The 17116-nt window shown below is 42.7% G+C and overlaps 1 protein-coding gene across 4 annotated transcripts; it reads right to left on the bottom strand.

Annotated features, from left to right (window-relative positions):
• Window positions 1–506: 506 nt before the first annotated feature.
• Window positions 507–16698, bottom strand: pigq (phosphatidylinositol glycan anchor biosynthesis, class Q). Of its 4 annotated transcripts, none has more exons than XM_037544516.1 (12): window positions 15507–16016; window positions 14168–14208; window positions 12757–13467; window positions 10916–11047; window positions 10066–10186; window positions 8474–8600; window positions 5904–6057; window positions 5342–5453; window positions 4265–4345; window positions 3535–3649; window positions 3327–3388; window positions 507–917 (listed from the first exon to the last, which is right to left on the bottom strand). In XM_037544516.1, exons 3-12 carry the CDS (start codon window positions 13422–13424, stop codon window positions 765–767), a joined length of 1725 nt encoding a protein of 574 aa, XP_037400413.1. In that variant the 5' UTR covers window positions 13425–13467; window positions 14168–14208; window positions 15507–16016; the 3' UTR covers window positions 507–764. The 4 variants fall into 4 exon arrangements, with proteins under 4 accessions (XP_037400413.1, XP_037400414.1, XP_017573815.1 ...); XM_037544517.1 differs by having other exon boundaries at window positions 14191–14208; XM_017718326.2 differs by lacking the exons at window positions 14168–14208; window positions 15507–16016 and adding an exon at window positions 16681–16698.
• Window positions 16699–17116: the final 418 nt, after the last annotated feature.

Here is a 17116-nt window from a genome sequence, read left to right as displayed (position 1 = left end):
CTCAACATTTATGTGAGTTTATTTCTATACGGGATAAAAAAAAAGCAACTAAAACTCAGTGCAGCTTGAGTTGAAATACCTGAAGAAGAGACGGCTTAGACAGCTTCACTCACTGAACCTCTTTTAAAGGAGAATTCCACTAGTTTGCATAATTACATGATTAAGGTATAAAGCCATTCAGAGCGGTTTGGTGTGAAACTGCTCACAGTGGTGGTGATGGGAACCAGACGTCCCTCTAAAAGCTCCTCACAGTGGTGGTGATGGGAACCAGACGTCCCTCTAAAAGCTCCTACAGAAAGTTCCTACATGAACTGGTTCTGAATTCACTGCCTGATGACTGAGACGCTGTTTTATGAGAGTTTAGAGAACTTCAACTCCATTCATGGTGGAGGGAGACATGCAGGGGGCTGTGCGGCAAAATAGTCCCCAAAGAAAACTCATTATTCCAGATTTTCCACTGTTTTCCATCATCAACGTTCCATATAAGCTCAGAAGACTCGTGTAGGTTCTCTGGTGATTCTGGATGGTAAATAAAGTGTCTATATCTGTGTTGTAGTCATGGCGACGCCTGGTTCCCATCACCACCACTGTAAAGACGTCTGGACCACTTCACACCAAACCCTCTGAATGAATCTGACCACTGAATTGTGCAGAACTTCTAAAAAATACGTGTGATTTCCCTTTAATCCTCTGTCACTACATCACCAGGCAGTGAATGCTGTCCGCCCGGGGGATGGGAGGGGTCAGCTGTGCCTTTTGCTGCTTCAGTCTGTCTTGGTGCTCTTCTGCCTCCAGGGGTAAATGAGCTCGCCTACGAAAAGCTTTTTGCACAGGGCGGCCCACGAGTCCCTGGGGTAGCAGCTGTAGGTGGGTGTCCGGTAGCCCTGGAGCACAGAGCTGAATTTCAGAGGGTTTATCTGAAGAGGAAACAGATTAAAATAAATGCATAAAACTTCATTATGACACCACTTTATTTGGACAGTCCCCTATAGATGATCTACAGATATTTAAATTATCAACAGACTTTCTGGTGATACTCAGTTGAGGACCAAGCACATTATGGTTAGGTTTAAGGTTTTTTAATATAAATTTAATATAAAATTAACACTAGTTGTATTTAATAGATTTAGTTGAATGTTATTTAAAGATGGACTGAACATCTACAACGTATCTACAGTGGACCATCCTGTTAAACGGTTACAGAGAAGCCTCTATACATGTTATCTGTGATTACAAATAATAATGGAATATCTGTTTGAAGAATAACTGCCATGCCGCTGAGCTAAGAAATGACGTACGCTGCAGCCAAATGTTATTATTTAAGCACATACAAAAACAGACACATTAGATTCAAGTCAAATCAAACCACCGCTGTCACAAAGCACCTTCAAAGAAAAATCTGGTTCCGTGCCCCCATGAGCGTCGCCAAGGGCAACACTGTGTTTATTCTCACTCTACTCAACAATCTGATTGAAAATCTCCGTTTACATGCGCGCTACAAGTAATCCGATCCCAAATTACGTGCATGTGTAGAGAACCGCTTAGTGTAAACGTCACCATGACAGCGAACATCACGCGAGTCCAGTCAGAGTGAGATGAGCAGCAGTGAGCAGTGATTGTGTTTCTAACTGCTTTAAAATGACGTCAGACTCAGGAAAACGTCCTTCACACGTCCTTATTAAAGAAGGCCGAGAGGAAGACGTCGTGCTCTGAGACGCATAAGCTGGACGTCCGTCCCACCGCCGTCTTTTAAAGATCAGAGCATGAACTTCGTCTCCTCTGCAGACCAGTTTCTGCTCCGCCGTGTTGAACGGTATAAACTCTCACTGTGACGCGACGCACATGCAGAACGGACTGAAACTTTCCGATAGGGAATGTAATCGGAAACAGGCGTTTACACAGATATTATTCTTCTATTTACGGATTATTTACAGAATTACACACCTTGATCAATCAGATACTGTTTTCTGAAAAGGCCTCAATCGGACCTGACTATTCCGATTGTGGTGTATTACATGGACGTATTCTATTCTGATTGATTTCGGATTACCATCAGATTATCAGGCTGCATGTAAACGTGGCTGCTGGCAAGGAAAAACTCCCTAAGAGTAAGAGGAAGAAACCTTGAGAGGAACCAAGATTCAAAAGAGGAACCCATCCTCCTCTGGACGACACCGGAGAGCAAACAATAACACGAGCAAAATTAACAGAGAATAAGATTCTACCATTATTATCGAAATAATATTGAAGTACAGGAACGGGAAAAGCAGGGGAAGCAGTGGCTATGACTAAATAATAAGATCGATAGCTTGATAAGTTAATGTTTGAGACGGTTTGGTCAGATACTGAAGAAGAGAGTGACCGCAGAACCTGCCACTGATCTAATAATAAGTTTGTGGGGGGGGCGACACTCCACACTCCAGCCAAACGGCACGAAGCCACACCTACGGTGACATTACCGGTGAAAAGCAGTGCACACGGCAGTGTGGACAGGAGGACAGGAGGACAGGAGGATGCCCTGTGTTTGTGTAATATAATATTGGGTTTGTCTGGAATTCAACAATGAGATGTTGGTCATCCACAGCTACAAAGAAATCAGCGTCCAGTTTCCACCGCTGTGGTCGACATAGAAAGCTGGGCTAACTGACCTCTTGATGGAACGCTTTGTTTACTACCACAGTCTGCAGACGGTCGCTGTTTGCAGTGGCAGTATTTTCAGTTGTGAAAACAATAAAACATCTGGTTTGCTGTTGTCTGTCTACCCCAAACAAGTGAACGCACCAGAAGCATCAGTCGACTGCTGTGATGGAACAACTAAACAAACTGGAACCAGCCAGAAACGAACAGAATACAATTCAGGAAAGACGAGGTGGGCTGTGAAATGCTTCACAGCCTGACTGGAACAAACCCACATTCAGCTTCATCTGGAAAACAGTTTTATGGCTCCATTAGACAAAAGGGGTCTTACTTTTTTTGGCGGAAGGAATCGCCGTTATTAAAGTACATTTGTTACAATATTCAGGGCTCATTCACTTTATTTTATTGTCATATAAAAGTGATAATTAGCATCGTATATTATATGATAACTGATATGTTGCAACTTTAGAGAAAAAGCCAACTGTTAATGTCCGAGATTCCTTCCTAATTCCTTTTGGGCCATTTCTGTTAGTCTTGTTGTTGTCTGACAGCGTAAAAGGCAGTCGTTTAAATATTTTTACTGCTCAGAAAAGTTCATTTTAAGCTCAACTCTGATTACCCACTTATTTAGTACATTACTGGATTACTAATATAGCAGATAGCAACAACCTCTTCACGTCTTCCCTCACCTCCATCATCAGGTGCAGAGGAGCGCCAGGCTCTTCGCTCAGTACTCGGAATTTAACTCCCTCTGAAAAGCATGGATGCAGTTAAAACAGTAAATACAACAATAAGGTGGTGGTTGAGTATCCATGGAAAGGACCTACACACCTTGATGAACAGTTATGGTTTTCCATATTGCAATGAAAAGCTCGTGTTAGTGTTAATAAGACTCACCTGCCAGTCTGTAGGGCCTGCACACACGGAGTCCCATAGCGAACAGGGGAAAGGAGTTAATGAAGTCCACGCTGAGATGAATCAGCCCCTGGAACATCACCACCACCAGGCGCAGCTGCAACCACATCAAAACAGCACCACTCAGCATTGTGCTGACCCACCACGACCCAAGTCATGACTTCATGTTCATTTCCATCTCAGGACTCCGAGCCTCACAGGGCTGGACGATTTGAGGATTGCGATTTTTCTGACCAATATCGTGACTGTGATTTAACTTTTTTATATCGCTGCTGTCGGGACAAAACCTCGCATCTCCATTTTTGTCATTTTTCAGTTTTTGGCATGGTCTGAAAATACCTGTTGTTCTTTACATTGTGTATAAATTTCATGATGAATGGACCAAAAGAAACAGCCCAAAATGACTTGGAAAGAAATTCTGGTTCCATTGACTTGCATTAAAACTAAAGTGTGTTTTTTCCTTCTCCTGTAAAGTTTTGGAGATACAAGGTTTTGCTGATATCTAAATGAATATCCAGGCCTGTGATTTTGGCTGTAATTTTGACCAAAATATCCAGCTTTGATGTTAAAACACTCAACTGCCAGTTGACAATTCAGGCTATAATTAAAACTGCAGGTCTTTCGGTTTGTAAATTACACTCTTTCTGCAATTTTGACAGAAAAGCGATTTATCTTCCAGCTCTAAATCCACATCGGCTTTTAAATCACTCACCAGTGTAAAGACCAGGTAATACAGGGCAGTGGTGGGCAGCAAAAACAGCAGGATTGTGAAGAGCAAAGTGCCAATAAAGAGCTGCAGAAAGAATAAAAACACATGATGAACCTTTTCTGTATATGTTTATGCACAGACAAAGAACCTGAATATGCATTTGTACCGAGATCAAATAGAAGGGAACCCTCAGCAGTTACGCGACCTGTATTCCGGTGTTAAAGAAGAAAGAAGAAAGTCATCCTTTATTAATCCCACAACAGGGAAATTCACCTCCGCAGTGAAACATCGCGCACACAGCAGCGAACACACACACACTACACATTATTAAATATATAATAAAAGTCCCCCAGGAGTCGAGTCACTGGTGTTACTGCGTCTCTTATTTTGAAATAAAAGTCACGCCGATGACGTCACTCGACCTCCTTTGACCAGCTTCTAGCTGACGTCACTGGTGTGACCGACTTTATTCTGAGGTCACTGTGAAAAGAATAGAATAGAATTAAATTTTATATTTTAGTGGATGTTCCCTGATGGACAGCGTGTGGTTTGATGCATTTTCTAAAATGCATTTTTTATTAGAAACGTCTCTGGTGTTTCCTTTATTATGTGTATTTTATGTGTTATTATGAAAATAAAATATAAAATAAAATAAAATACTGGCTGAATAGTCAATAAACAGTCTTTTGTTGGAGTTTTTGACCCTTCTGATTTGTACAATCACCCTAAATTTGCTGTTTTATTCCACCTTCTGATATTTACATTTATTGGACTTGTTTAGGCTGTTTTGTTTAAAAGATGAACTTTTAAAAGGTACTTCTGTCGTTCTCATTTTGAAAAGTCTTCTGGTTTGGGTTCTGCGTGTCTCGGACTGCAATACAAACCAAACCGTGGCCCAGAAACCCAGGAACTAACCGAGCCATGAAAAAGAGGAACTTCTACACCTCAACAATAAATAAGTAGCTGAGTATCTCTGAGGAATGGAGGCCTGGCCCTGCTGAACCTGCAGAGGGTTCCTGTGAAGTTAAGGGGTTAACCTTCTCTCCTGTCTCCGGTCAAAGCAGAGCAGGTGGTCAGTACCTGGTCCAGGTCGTAAGAGCAGGAGTCCACACGCTGCCTCAGCACGTTCCACTTCTTACCCCGGAAAAGACGCCAGAGGGAGGACAGGCCGTAGATTTTCAGACAGTAAAGCCTGCAGAGAGAAAGTGAGAGAGTTTTTAATGAACTAAGATGAGGCGTGAAAATTAAATGTATATAAGCACAAAAGCTTTTTTAGTGTTTTTTAGTCAAGATGTTAAACAAACAAAAATGAGCTCAGACAAGCTAAAACAGAACAGATGCTGCCCTCTGCTGGTTGGAAATATCAGCCATAATTATAAAACGCACCTTGGTGACTTTAAACAAGCGACATTCGGCTTTTTAAGGTCTCAGCGTGCGTTTTGTAGCTGGATTTAAAGCCATTAAAGTGGTATTAAACTCATAAATGTGATTGATCATATGTCCCTGCACTGAACTATGCAGAATTATTTGTTAAAAATCAGAGGAATTCCCCCTAAAACGCCGCTAAGGTGGTGGTACCCCACTGTCAAATGCCACGATATGTCTCTAAGCCGGGCTAGCTGTGCCGACACCGTTGGCTCACCTGGCTCCGTACACATAAAAGCAGTAGATGTGGAAGGTCAGAAGGGCCACTATGTCCGAGAGCACCGAAAGGGCAAAGGTCAAACCCAGGCAAGCGGAGAGTCCGACATACCACAGGATCATCTCGATGAAGGGAGACATCAGACGGATGTAGCCTGAGGACACAAACAGGTGGGACAGCGGCGTGAGCACGTCGTGTGTGGAGTAAACAGCTAATTAGCTTCCATTCATTTCCAGCAGGTCTGTTCTAAGCTGAACCAACATCTGCCCAAGAGAAATTCGCCTACATCATCTCCACATTCACAGAGCCAGCCAGCTGTTTTGGGCTTCCTGAAAGGCATCTGTATTTGAATGGGGAGTTATTCTGTTTAACACACACACACACACACACACACACACACACGTTTGCTCTTCATACTGACAATCACAAAGGATGAACGAACCATATGGGAAACCCAAGAGTGCTCCAGACGGCTGTACTCTGGCAGGAAAACAGTTTTATTACCCTCCTGCAACTGTGCATGCAATCGTTCCGTGTTTTCTTCGCCGTTTCCAGGTTGAATGGGTAAAAATCCCATTTAAAATAACGAGAAACTATAAGGATCTTTGTTCTGTGTCGCTGTATAATGTTGTAAATGACGAAATGAAAAGATCATTTACTTGCACCCAAACCATCCAAACCGTATGACCTTTAACATGCACTCAAAATAAACACAAAAAATGAAATTAATTTTTATATATTGAATTAAACTAACACGCAGTACCAAAAAAAGAAAATATTTATTAGAAACCTGAAGAAGAACAGTGGGCCTCAATCACCAGGATCCTCCCAAGTTTGCTCTGAAATGTGTTCTTTGAGAAAGGTCTTAAGAAAAAGATTCATGACGTGTTCTTAAGGGAGAACTCCACCGATTTTTCAGTAAGCCTGTATACCGGCATGGTTGAGATGTAAACAAACTCATTCAGAGCGGTTTGGACTTCACAGTGGTGGTGATAGGAACCAGACGTCAGGCTCTAGACGCTCCCTCACAGAAAGTTCCTACATGAAATGTTTAAATATAGGCTGCCTGATGACTCAGACATTATGATAGTTTTGTGATGACGTTTTAGCTCAAAATGTATTTTAACCCCCTTATTTTAATCTACGCATGGCAGACACGGGTATGCACAGGCAAAATAGCTCCCCCAGAAATGTAATTTTCAGGTTCATAACGACCTCGTTAACGTTACATGTAAAAACTAAGATGTTTAGGATTACTGGTGGTTATGGGTGGTAAATAAAGTGGATATAATTTGTAGACATGGTCAGCACTGTAAACAAAAAAGAAAATCTGAGTCTCTTCTGAGAGTCAGAACTGTTTATAGTGGTGGTGATAGGAACCAGACGTCCACCTCAGTTAATCGGCCCTGACACAATCTGGTGTACGGTATTTCATTAGATGCTATTTACACTGTTTCCAAAAGTATTCGCTCGTCCGGCTTCTCACGCATATGAAGTTGAGTGACGTCCCGTTCTTAGTCCATAGGGTTTAATATGATGTCGGCCCACCCTTTGCAGCTATAACAGCTTCAGCTCTTCTGGGAAGGCTTTCCACAAGGGTTAGGAGTGTTTATGGGAATTTCTGACCGTTCTTCCAGAAGCGCATTTGCGAGGTCAGACACTGATGTTGGACGAGAAGGCCTGGCTCACAGTCTCCGCTCTAATTCATCCCAAAGGTGTTCTATGGGGTTGAGGTCAGGACTCTGTGCAGGCCAGTCGAGTTCTTCCACACCAAACTGGCTCATCCGTGTCTTTATGGACCTGCTTTGTGCACTGGTGCACAGTCATGTTGGAACAGGAAGGGGCCGTCCCCAAACTGTTCCCACAAAGTCGGGAGCATGAAATTGTCCAAAATCTCTTGGTGCTGAAGCTTTAAGAGTTCCTTTCACTGGAACTAAGGGGCCGAGCCCAACTCCTGAAAAACACCCCCACACCATGATCCCCCCTCCACCAAACTTTACACTCGGCACAATGCAGTCAGACAAGTACCGTCTCCTGGCAACCGCCAAACCCAGAGTGAACATCTACCACAGTGAGAGCCTCTCAGTATAAAGTCAGGTTATAGTGGCCACTCTCTGCGCTCATGGTGTAGACATTCTGACAAAAAGCTCACAGCAGTAGCTACAAAACTAAGCATTTATTGGTAAAGTAGAAGTGGGCAATATGACAGTATGTCATTTTTGTGATATCAGGAAATAACATATATTATTACATCATGTATTGTGAAAAACTTAAAATATTGTGATGTTACATTTTTGCCACCTCTCTGGTGAGAATATTGCCGCTGTTGGAACAAAACCCCGTATCTCCGAAGGAGAAGGAAAAAACACACTCTTAACGCAGGTCAGCGGAAGCAGACTTTTTTGGGCTGTTTCTTTTAGCCCATTCATCATGAAACTGACACACACTATAAAGGACAACGGGCATTTTTAAATTATGTCAAAAACTGAAATATGACAAAAACAGAGATACGAGGTTTTGCTCCGACAACAGCGATATACAGACCAGAAGGACAACAGACAGAAACTTACTGATCCACAGATGGATGTGGTAAAGGAAGAATCTCCCCAGCACCTCGTCCAGCGCACGGTTCATCTTCAGTCCAGCAGGGGCGCCCATGAGCCACTCCAGCAGCTCCTGTAGCTCCTTAGCCACATGCTGAAAAACGTAAACAGCGGAAAACCCTATTTTAACGTAAACTGACCACAGACTGCCAGGGTTTCACTTGTGTAGTTTAACTGGTTTTGTGAGGCCAGAAACGGCCGCGCCCGGTCAACGAAACTCTGCACACTCAAAGTGCGTTTTCACGTTACTGTGGCGGTAAAACACTCAGCACTCAGGGGGGCGACGGGGACAAATCACAGCATCTGTAAACAGGACAAGCACGTCAACAGTAAAGGCGAGTGCGCTGCTTCACCTGTTGCTGAGGTGAAAAGAGAAAAGACTCAGCAGAAAGTGGGGAGCGCAGCCGTTGAACTGGCCTCGGGGGAAAGACGGAGAGTCTGTGTCTCTTGCTCAGCCTTCACTGTACAAATTAGATCTACTTAATAAATTAGTTCATGTGGTAACAAGCAGTTGAACTAGTTTGACTCAACTCAAAAAATGACTCTGGTTAAAAGAATCGTTTATTTAGGTTAAATAAAACTAGTTAATTTACTTGTTACTACATGAAGTAATTCTTTAAGTGGACCCAATGAGCCGCTTTTTACAGCGCATGCGTGGATCAGATGAGGCGCAGAGCTTCCAGTACTTCAGAACGACGGGTATGACCCACCGTGCCCCGTCTGCCAGCTGCAAGCTAGATTCAGCGACTGTATGCCAGATACACTATATTTCCATAAGTATTCGGTCGTCTGGCTTCACACGCATATGAACGTGAGTGAGATCCCATTCTTAATCCATAGGGTTTAATGTGATGTCGGCCCACCCTTTACAGCTATAACAGCTCCAACTCTTCTGGGAAGCAGTCTGCAGGCCTAGGGGCTTGGTTTTATACACCTGTGCCAATGGAAGTGAATTTACAATGGAAGTGAAAATCGGTGCTTTAGGGCGAAAGAGGCCCAGAATGTTTTGTAATAAATCTCACTAGGATGAATCAATCTGAACAAAACAAAGTGCAACGTGCAGCGTATGGAGCTTTGAACAAGCCGGGATGCCCTTGCGTCGGAGGGATGACGTAGGCGTCGGACAGCTGTCTCGCTGTCCCTTCACTCAGTCACTCGACTTCTCATCAGGATGGTGGCGTAGAGTCTTTAGCAGCACGTCTTCATGGTGCGAACCTCTTGGCTCACCAATTCGTTTAAGCGATGTCAAAATGAGCTTAGGAAGAAATATGGTGCTCGTGACGTACCCTTAAAGAGCGTTATTCCGAAGATGGTGCGGAAACTGGAAACGACGGGATCACTGATCCCATCTCATGGTGGAGGCCGTCCGAAAAACGTACAGGGCACAATCGATTACACACCCGTCGAGGTATGTACCGTATTTTTGGTTCTGACTGCTTCATCATACTGAGAGTTACCACAGAAGATTCGGAGTGAATCTCTCCTTCGAGTGAATCTCCCTGTAATCCACTATCAAGGCAGAAAGTATTATATTGTGTAGTGAGTGTAGAACTACTTACGTCAGCAACTGGCACTAAAGTATTGGCGAGCTGGCTGATACGATTCTCTCTGTAGAGCCAGGAGATCAGCAGCAATCCAAGAGCTACGTCCAAAAGGAAGGACACAAAAATATTTGCCTTCCTAAGAGGGAAAAAAGCACAGCACACCACTCCAAAATAAGCCTAGTTTGGTTTAGAGGCATGAAAATATATTACTTAAAGCGTGTGATAATGTATTTGCTGGCTTTATTAGTTGAAACACACATGCAACTTTGGGTGCAAAAAAAAACTTTCATGCAACTAAATTGCACTTGAGTTGCACAATTTAGGTGTCCTGTGCTGCAGCAGCTGCAAGCATATCAACTTCGTCAAACAAGCCAGTGCTTACACAGTGCAACCGTCATCTAACCAGTTGCAAGAAATATCATTTCTGTGCAACTAGTCAGTTACACAATTCAAAAACAATCAAAATTGCATGCAACGTGTTCAAGCACTTGTACTTTTTTTAATACATCACATCGTTCTTGACATCCGGAAGGCATAATTTACATATTTGCAGCATTTTCATATAATTTTGTGAGCTGCCACTCCTGTTCTAAGGCTGCAGTTCTGTTTTTGTCTACATATTTATGGATGTTTACTCTATATTTGACGTTTTGGTGTATATATTAAGGTTCTGAAAGATCTGACTGTTTCATGAAATTTGTTTTAGGAAGTTGAGACACTTGCAGCTGTCGCTGAGTATGAAGTGAGTTGAAGGATGCTTTACGTTATATCAAGCGCAATTTAGAATTCATCAGGCAACTAAAGTTGCATGAAAGTTTCACTGGCAACTAAAGTGGCATCAAAGCTTTACTGTGTTATTACATACCTCATAAATTCTATGTGCGTTGTGGCTCTCTTGGTGGAGAAAACAGTTTGAAAGTGGTCCGTCCGGTATCCCGACTGAACACAGGTAGACAGCTTGCTTGAGATGAACTGCACTGGCCACGTATGGAGACATCTGCAGGAGAGCGAATACAGATAACACTGTAGATTCACTCTCGGCTGATCATTCTTCAGATGACACAGACACACACAGACGCATGTGGTCACGGCACATGTATCCATGTGGTGGTCAGTAACTGAGTAACTGAGTAACTGAGTAAATGTAATTAGTCTCTGTACTTTAGTATTTTTTGGTGTATCTGTACTGAAGTTTCTCCGTTCTGGACTTTTTCCTTTCACTCCACTACATTTCAGAGTCTAATATCCGACTTTTTCCTCCTACATTTTGAGAAATCTGTCGTTCCTTTTGGTTTCTGTGTGTATAAAAACGTAACATGTCAAAACGAAAGAAGCGCAAAGCCAGAGCACCAATCAGGGCCCAGCGGTCACTTTGTTTAGAGCTGGTTTTGACCTGTTGGTCATACCGACCCAGTGCAGCACGCGGTTCAACGTCAGCGCAGCAGCGTAAAACTTTGGGAGAGTCTGTTCAACATAAATGATGAACTAACCTAACTTTGTGTAAATAGAGCTCAATATAGAAATATGTCCACATATGCAGTCGAGACTGACGCGGCTTTTTTCTGAATTTCTACAAACACCATTTCATTTTATAGTAAATGAGTTTGGGCTGGTTTATGTTTATGAACAGACGCCTACAGATCAACATAGTAAAGGAGCTCTTCTGTGATCCTGAGTTTAAAGCCAGTTTTTATTCAACTTAAACTTGGAACTAAGTTGTAAATAAATCTGAAACTGAAACTTTGCTTGTGTGTAAAAAGTGATTTCAGAGCCACTCGGTTCTCCCTGATGGAAACTGTTTACCTTCAGTGTTTTGTGCTTCTGATCATTTTAATAGACGTCAGCGTCACTAATTAATGACCTTCTATTAAAAGACTGGTTTACCAAGAGAGACGCTGGAGGACTTTCACCTGAAATGAGTTCATGAAGCCAGTCTGGTCATAAAAATGATAACAGGACATCAGAGCCAGAATTCCTCTTTTAGTACTTTTACTTTATACTTAAGTACATTTGAAGGGAAATACTTTAGTACTTTTACTCCAGTGGAGGTCTAAAGGGAGGAACTTCTACTTTTACTGGAGGAATATTTTACCTTGGGGGTCTCGACTTTAACTCACATACATGGTTCGTGTTCTTCATCCACCAGTTGTGGACATTAACTAAGTAAATGTAATTGGTTTCTGTATTTAAGTAGTTTCTTCGTGTATCTGTACTGAAGTGTGTATATTTCCCTGATCTGTATGTAAAATAAAGGTCACGAAAATGTAAATAAAGCATAGTTTGGCATATTAGTGTAAAAAGTGTTGTACAAAATAAAACAGAAAAGAAAGTAAATATTGGCTGAATAGTCAATAAATGGTCTTTCGCTTGCTGTTCACATTTTTATATTTGCCGATTGGTACAATCACTCTGAACTTGATGTTTACATATTTTATTCCACTTACTGATATTTACATTATGAAGTTTTAAAAGGTATTTCTGTCGTTCTCTTTTTGAAAAGTCTTCTTTTTTGGGTTCTGCGTGTCTTGAACTGCAATACAAACCAAACTGTGGCCCAGAAACCCAGGAACTAACCGAGCCATGAATAAATAAACAAAGCATAAATAAACAGCTGAGTATTTCTGAGAAATAGAAGCCTGGACCTGCTGAACCTGCAGAGGGTTCCTGTAAATTTACCATGTCGTGTATGCACTGGTGCTGTCTCACCTGAAGCTACACAGCCACTGCCACACAGACACCAGCCAGGTGAGAACCACGCAAAGCGGGACGGACGCTTGCTTGAGCAGCTCGACGATGATGCTCGCCTCCCTGCCTTCGGACTGCCAGTGCGTGAGCTTCAGAGGCCCCTCGTCGTACCGGTCGAGAAAGAACAGGGGCTGGCTCTGAGCGACCGTCTGAAACACCACGCGCAGCTCTGAAGACCCTTTCTCAGAGCTTTTCTCCTGGATCGGGTGGAGCTGGGACAGCATGACCTTCCTCTGGTCGTAATGAATGAAGATTACTTTTTCATCGCCCTCCTGGTCAGCCGGAGGCGTCCCGTTGTTTTGCACCACCCGGCACGTGAAGGCTCTCTTGCCGCTCTCGCGACTCAGCTGAAGCCAACGTGAGTGAGGGAAAATGGTGCTAAGGTCTTTCAAGAAGCTGTCCATTCCCTCCTGCCCGTCTTTGGGCTTACTCCACGAGCCCAGAACGGTCAGGTCCACCTGGGTCTGGTCCCGAATTTGGCTCAGATACTTCTTCACCTGGCCTGGTATGAAGGGGTAGTGGATAACAGCGAGCACCACAGCTGAGTCTTGGCCCGGAACCCAGCGACCCACCAGCAGGCCGCTGTCGGCAGTGTTGCAGCACTTGGGGAAGAAGATTTTAAGCACCATGGCTGGTCCTTCAACACGTCCCACGGAGGAAAAATGACAACGTCTGCAGAACAAACACAAAAGAAATTCACTACAGCAACAGCCGAGAGGTTTGCCAGGCATTAACAGAGCTCCGACCTCAATAAACAGAATGGCATTTTCAGTAGAGACGCATCAATACAACCTACTGCACTGGACTGTGACCCGCCTGCGGCCACTAACGCACGAGCTTATGGCAAAAGTGTGATCAGGACACCATAAAAGACAACTTTTATTTTAAATATTGTACTTTTTACAAAGCTGAATGCTCTACTACAGTGGAAATGGAAACATCAACAGGGCTTATGTTTGTAATATCAAACTCCAGTGTCTCATATCGAATCAAATTATACCTTTTATTAATCATTAAACCTCTCCTTTATGATATTTTGTGTTTTGTGACGTGGTAATGCTAAGATCTGAAAGTGGAAGCCTCCTGTTTAATACCAGGCAGGTTTTCGTTTTGTTTACAGCTTTAAAGTTTTATAAGATCATTATTTTCCACAAAGACGTGTGATCTGGTCTGAATCTGAAGAGATGGCACAATATCACTTCTTCTTCTACAATACTGACCAATAAAGTCAGTATGTTCATCAGAAGTTTTAACCAGTCTATCAAAGTTACACATCGCTGTTGTTGGAAGAAAAGCTTGGATCTGAACTTCTGACATTGACAAATTTCTTCTGACAAATTACTTGGAGAAATGTCTGGTTCCATTAACTTACATTAAAAGTGAAGCAGTCGTTACATTAAAAGTGAAGCAGTCCTGTAAAAACAAACAAAAAAAACAAAAAACAGCAGGTTTAGTAAACAAGTAAATAAGTCCCAGAGAGAAACAGATATAATCCAGCACAACCGTGCTGTCCTGGATTTTAAATCTACAGTAAAATCTTTTTCTTTTAAATTAGTTTTTCTCTGTAGACGCAGGAATAAACTTCAGATATCCACACAGAAAGGCTGGGGGGGGGGGGGGGGGGGGGGGCAGAGGATGGTTGCCTCTTAAGCTCCTCTGGACCACCTTTGGTTCCAAACCACACTCCATCATGTTCCTCATAACGTTCATATTCCATAAGCTCCATTCAGAAGCTGGGCGTCGTGTGAGGCTGAAGCTCTACTCTCCAGTCTAATAGACGGTGACGTCATTTTAAACCCTTATAATAAAAGAAGCTGAACTCAGTTTGTTTTTCTACTGAAAGTCGACCCGTTTTTCCCCAAATCTGGGCTCTAAACTATAAACAGACGGCGTCTCTTCAGTGATCTGCTCTGGAAACATCACTTTTAGAGAACAACACAAAGAGCGGCGCAGATTTTTGGCTCTCAGCAGTAAATTGTGAGCATATAGCGACGTGTGGAGATCATAAAACACACGTTCTGTTAATCTGAGGAGCTTTTACAATAAATAAATAAATAATCAATTTTAAAAAAATAAAAATTTGCATTTATATCATGCAGTTACTCAATAATTTGCCTTACGATTTGTTCATGGAAAATCAGACAGACAAACCAAAACACACCCGGGAGAAAAAAAAGTTAAGACCTTTTTTTTATAATGTAGAATACAACACCACCACCAACAAATAATAATAATAATAATAATAATAATAATAATAAAATAGAAAATGCAGCTCTCGCGATTTAAAGTTTGCACTCCCTTAGATTCAATTTTTAAAATGAATCTTTCAGCCCCATTCACTGGATTAAATGAGTTGTAGTGGTTGGTTAGTGTAGTGGGTAACACCTCTACCGTCTACTCTGTAGACTGGGGTTCAGTGCCCCGCCTGGGTAACCACCTTACACTATACCAATAAGAGTCCTTGGGCAAGACTCCTAACACCACCTTCAGCTCCCTGTGTAAAAATGATCAACCTGTAAGTCGCTCTGGATAAGAGCGTCAGCCGAATGCTGTAAATGTAAATCTGAAATGAGGAAAACACTGAAACCGAGTTTAGACAGTCGTGTGACACTGAATCAGTGAGAGATGCTGAGTGTGTTGGTTAGATTTAAGATGTTTTTTCCAGCTCTGATGAAGTTTTAGATGGAAATATAAGAGAGGAGAGGTCTTACCCAGCCAGAACCCTGGACCAGACGGACACCAGTCCAGCTGCTGCTGCTGTCCTCCTAACGCCCTTCACTTATTGACTCGTACAGCCGTTTCCATAGAAACGGGCCTCGGGCACAACAGACACCCACTCATCGCAGCACACAAACACAGCTGACACCAGCCCCGAGCGTTGACCGGCACATTTAAGCAGCCTCCCGGCACACGCGTCGCCGCAGAGGGGCGAGAAAGTCGCTAGAAGCCCTAAAATAATCCGTAACGTTCACTTTCGCGGATGATCGACGAGCCAGTTAGCACGTTAGCTTAGCACAGTCGCTAACTTCTACTGCAGCCCGCTCGCCCGTCGAGCCATATTTTCCACCTTTCCGCGACCCTCGTCACCCAGAAACCGCCTCTCCGACACCCAACGCTGTCAAATATGCTCCACATACGCGTTAAAGTCGAATTAATGCTTTAAAAATCACAATATTTAAGAGCTGAAAGTAGCGCTAGCTAAAATAGCGCTCCAGGGCCACTGATGGTCCTTTTAAAATAATCCGCCGGGTAAAACGGGCATCAGATGTTTCGTTCCTACCGGCACAGTATGACAATAAGTCATAATAATAACAACAATAAACAAGGCGTACATAATATTCAAAATCATATACTGAGCACACAAATAAGTTTCTGGCCTTAATATATTAATCTGTGGCGTTAATATAGTCATTTGTGGCCATGCAGTGTTAAAAATGATCACTGTATAACATTAGCCACCTTAGGGGCTCTGTACCTTTAAATACCTTTAAATAAATAAGAAAGTGAAATATTATGGCAATGCAGTGGATAAGGAGGCATTTTAGATTAGAATTAGAATCATATATAATACAATTTTCTCCCTAACATCCCTTTCAGTGACACAACAGTAAGATAGAGCATTTACAGTTCACCAGTAAGCACAAATACTATTATTATTATTATTATTATTTAAATACTATGTACATACTATTAAGAATATACATAATTTCTTCTCTTGTATGTCTCTCTTAGTCACAGGTGTCTGACAGTAGGCTGTTTGACTACTGAGCCTGCAGTTCGGCTGATTTCTCTCAGCGCATTTAAGAGAGTTTTAAGCTCGGCTGATAAACAGAATCACACAAGCAAAATTTCACCACGTTTGTTGGCTTTTTTTTAGCTACTTACATGCAGAGAGAACCGCAGCCGCTGCACACTGATCCTCAGAGAAAAGCACAATGACACTGCAAGACAGAAAAGTGCCCATGTTCCTGATAACAACCTTCACGAAGATAAGAGCCGAAGTTTTGGAGGGAACTGAAGTCGCAGACGTGACCACAGTGCAGCTACAGAAGAGACAACAGAGACGAAGCTACCTGCACTCAGCAGACAGGCCTCTGTATAGTACACTCTTAAAAATGTAGTCCATCAAGGGTTCTTTAGTGAAGAGGACGGTTCCATACATTTTCACATGGTGAAATAGCTCTTCAGAATGATGGAGAATGTGGTTCTATTGATACTGTCAAAACAGTGCTACATACCATTAAAGACAGACACAGGACACTGCCCACAGGACGCTGCCCACAGGACGCTGCCCACAGGACGCTGCCCACAGGACGCTGTC

This window comes from Pygocentrus nattereri, chromosome 14 (genome assembly GCF_015220715.1).
Source record: "Pygocentrus nattereri isolate fPygNat1 chromosome 14, fPygNat1.pri, whole genome shotgun sequence".
Classification (NCBI taxonomy): Eukaryota; Metazoa; Chordata; class Actinopteri; order Characiformes; family Serrasalmidae; genus Pygocentrus; species Pygocentrus nattereri.
Note: the sequence above shows the minus strand (reverse complement) of the source record. Positions and strands in the feature narration are given on the sequence as shown.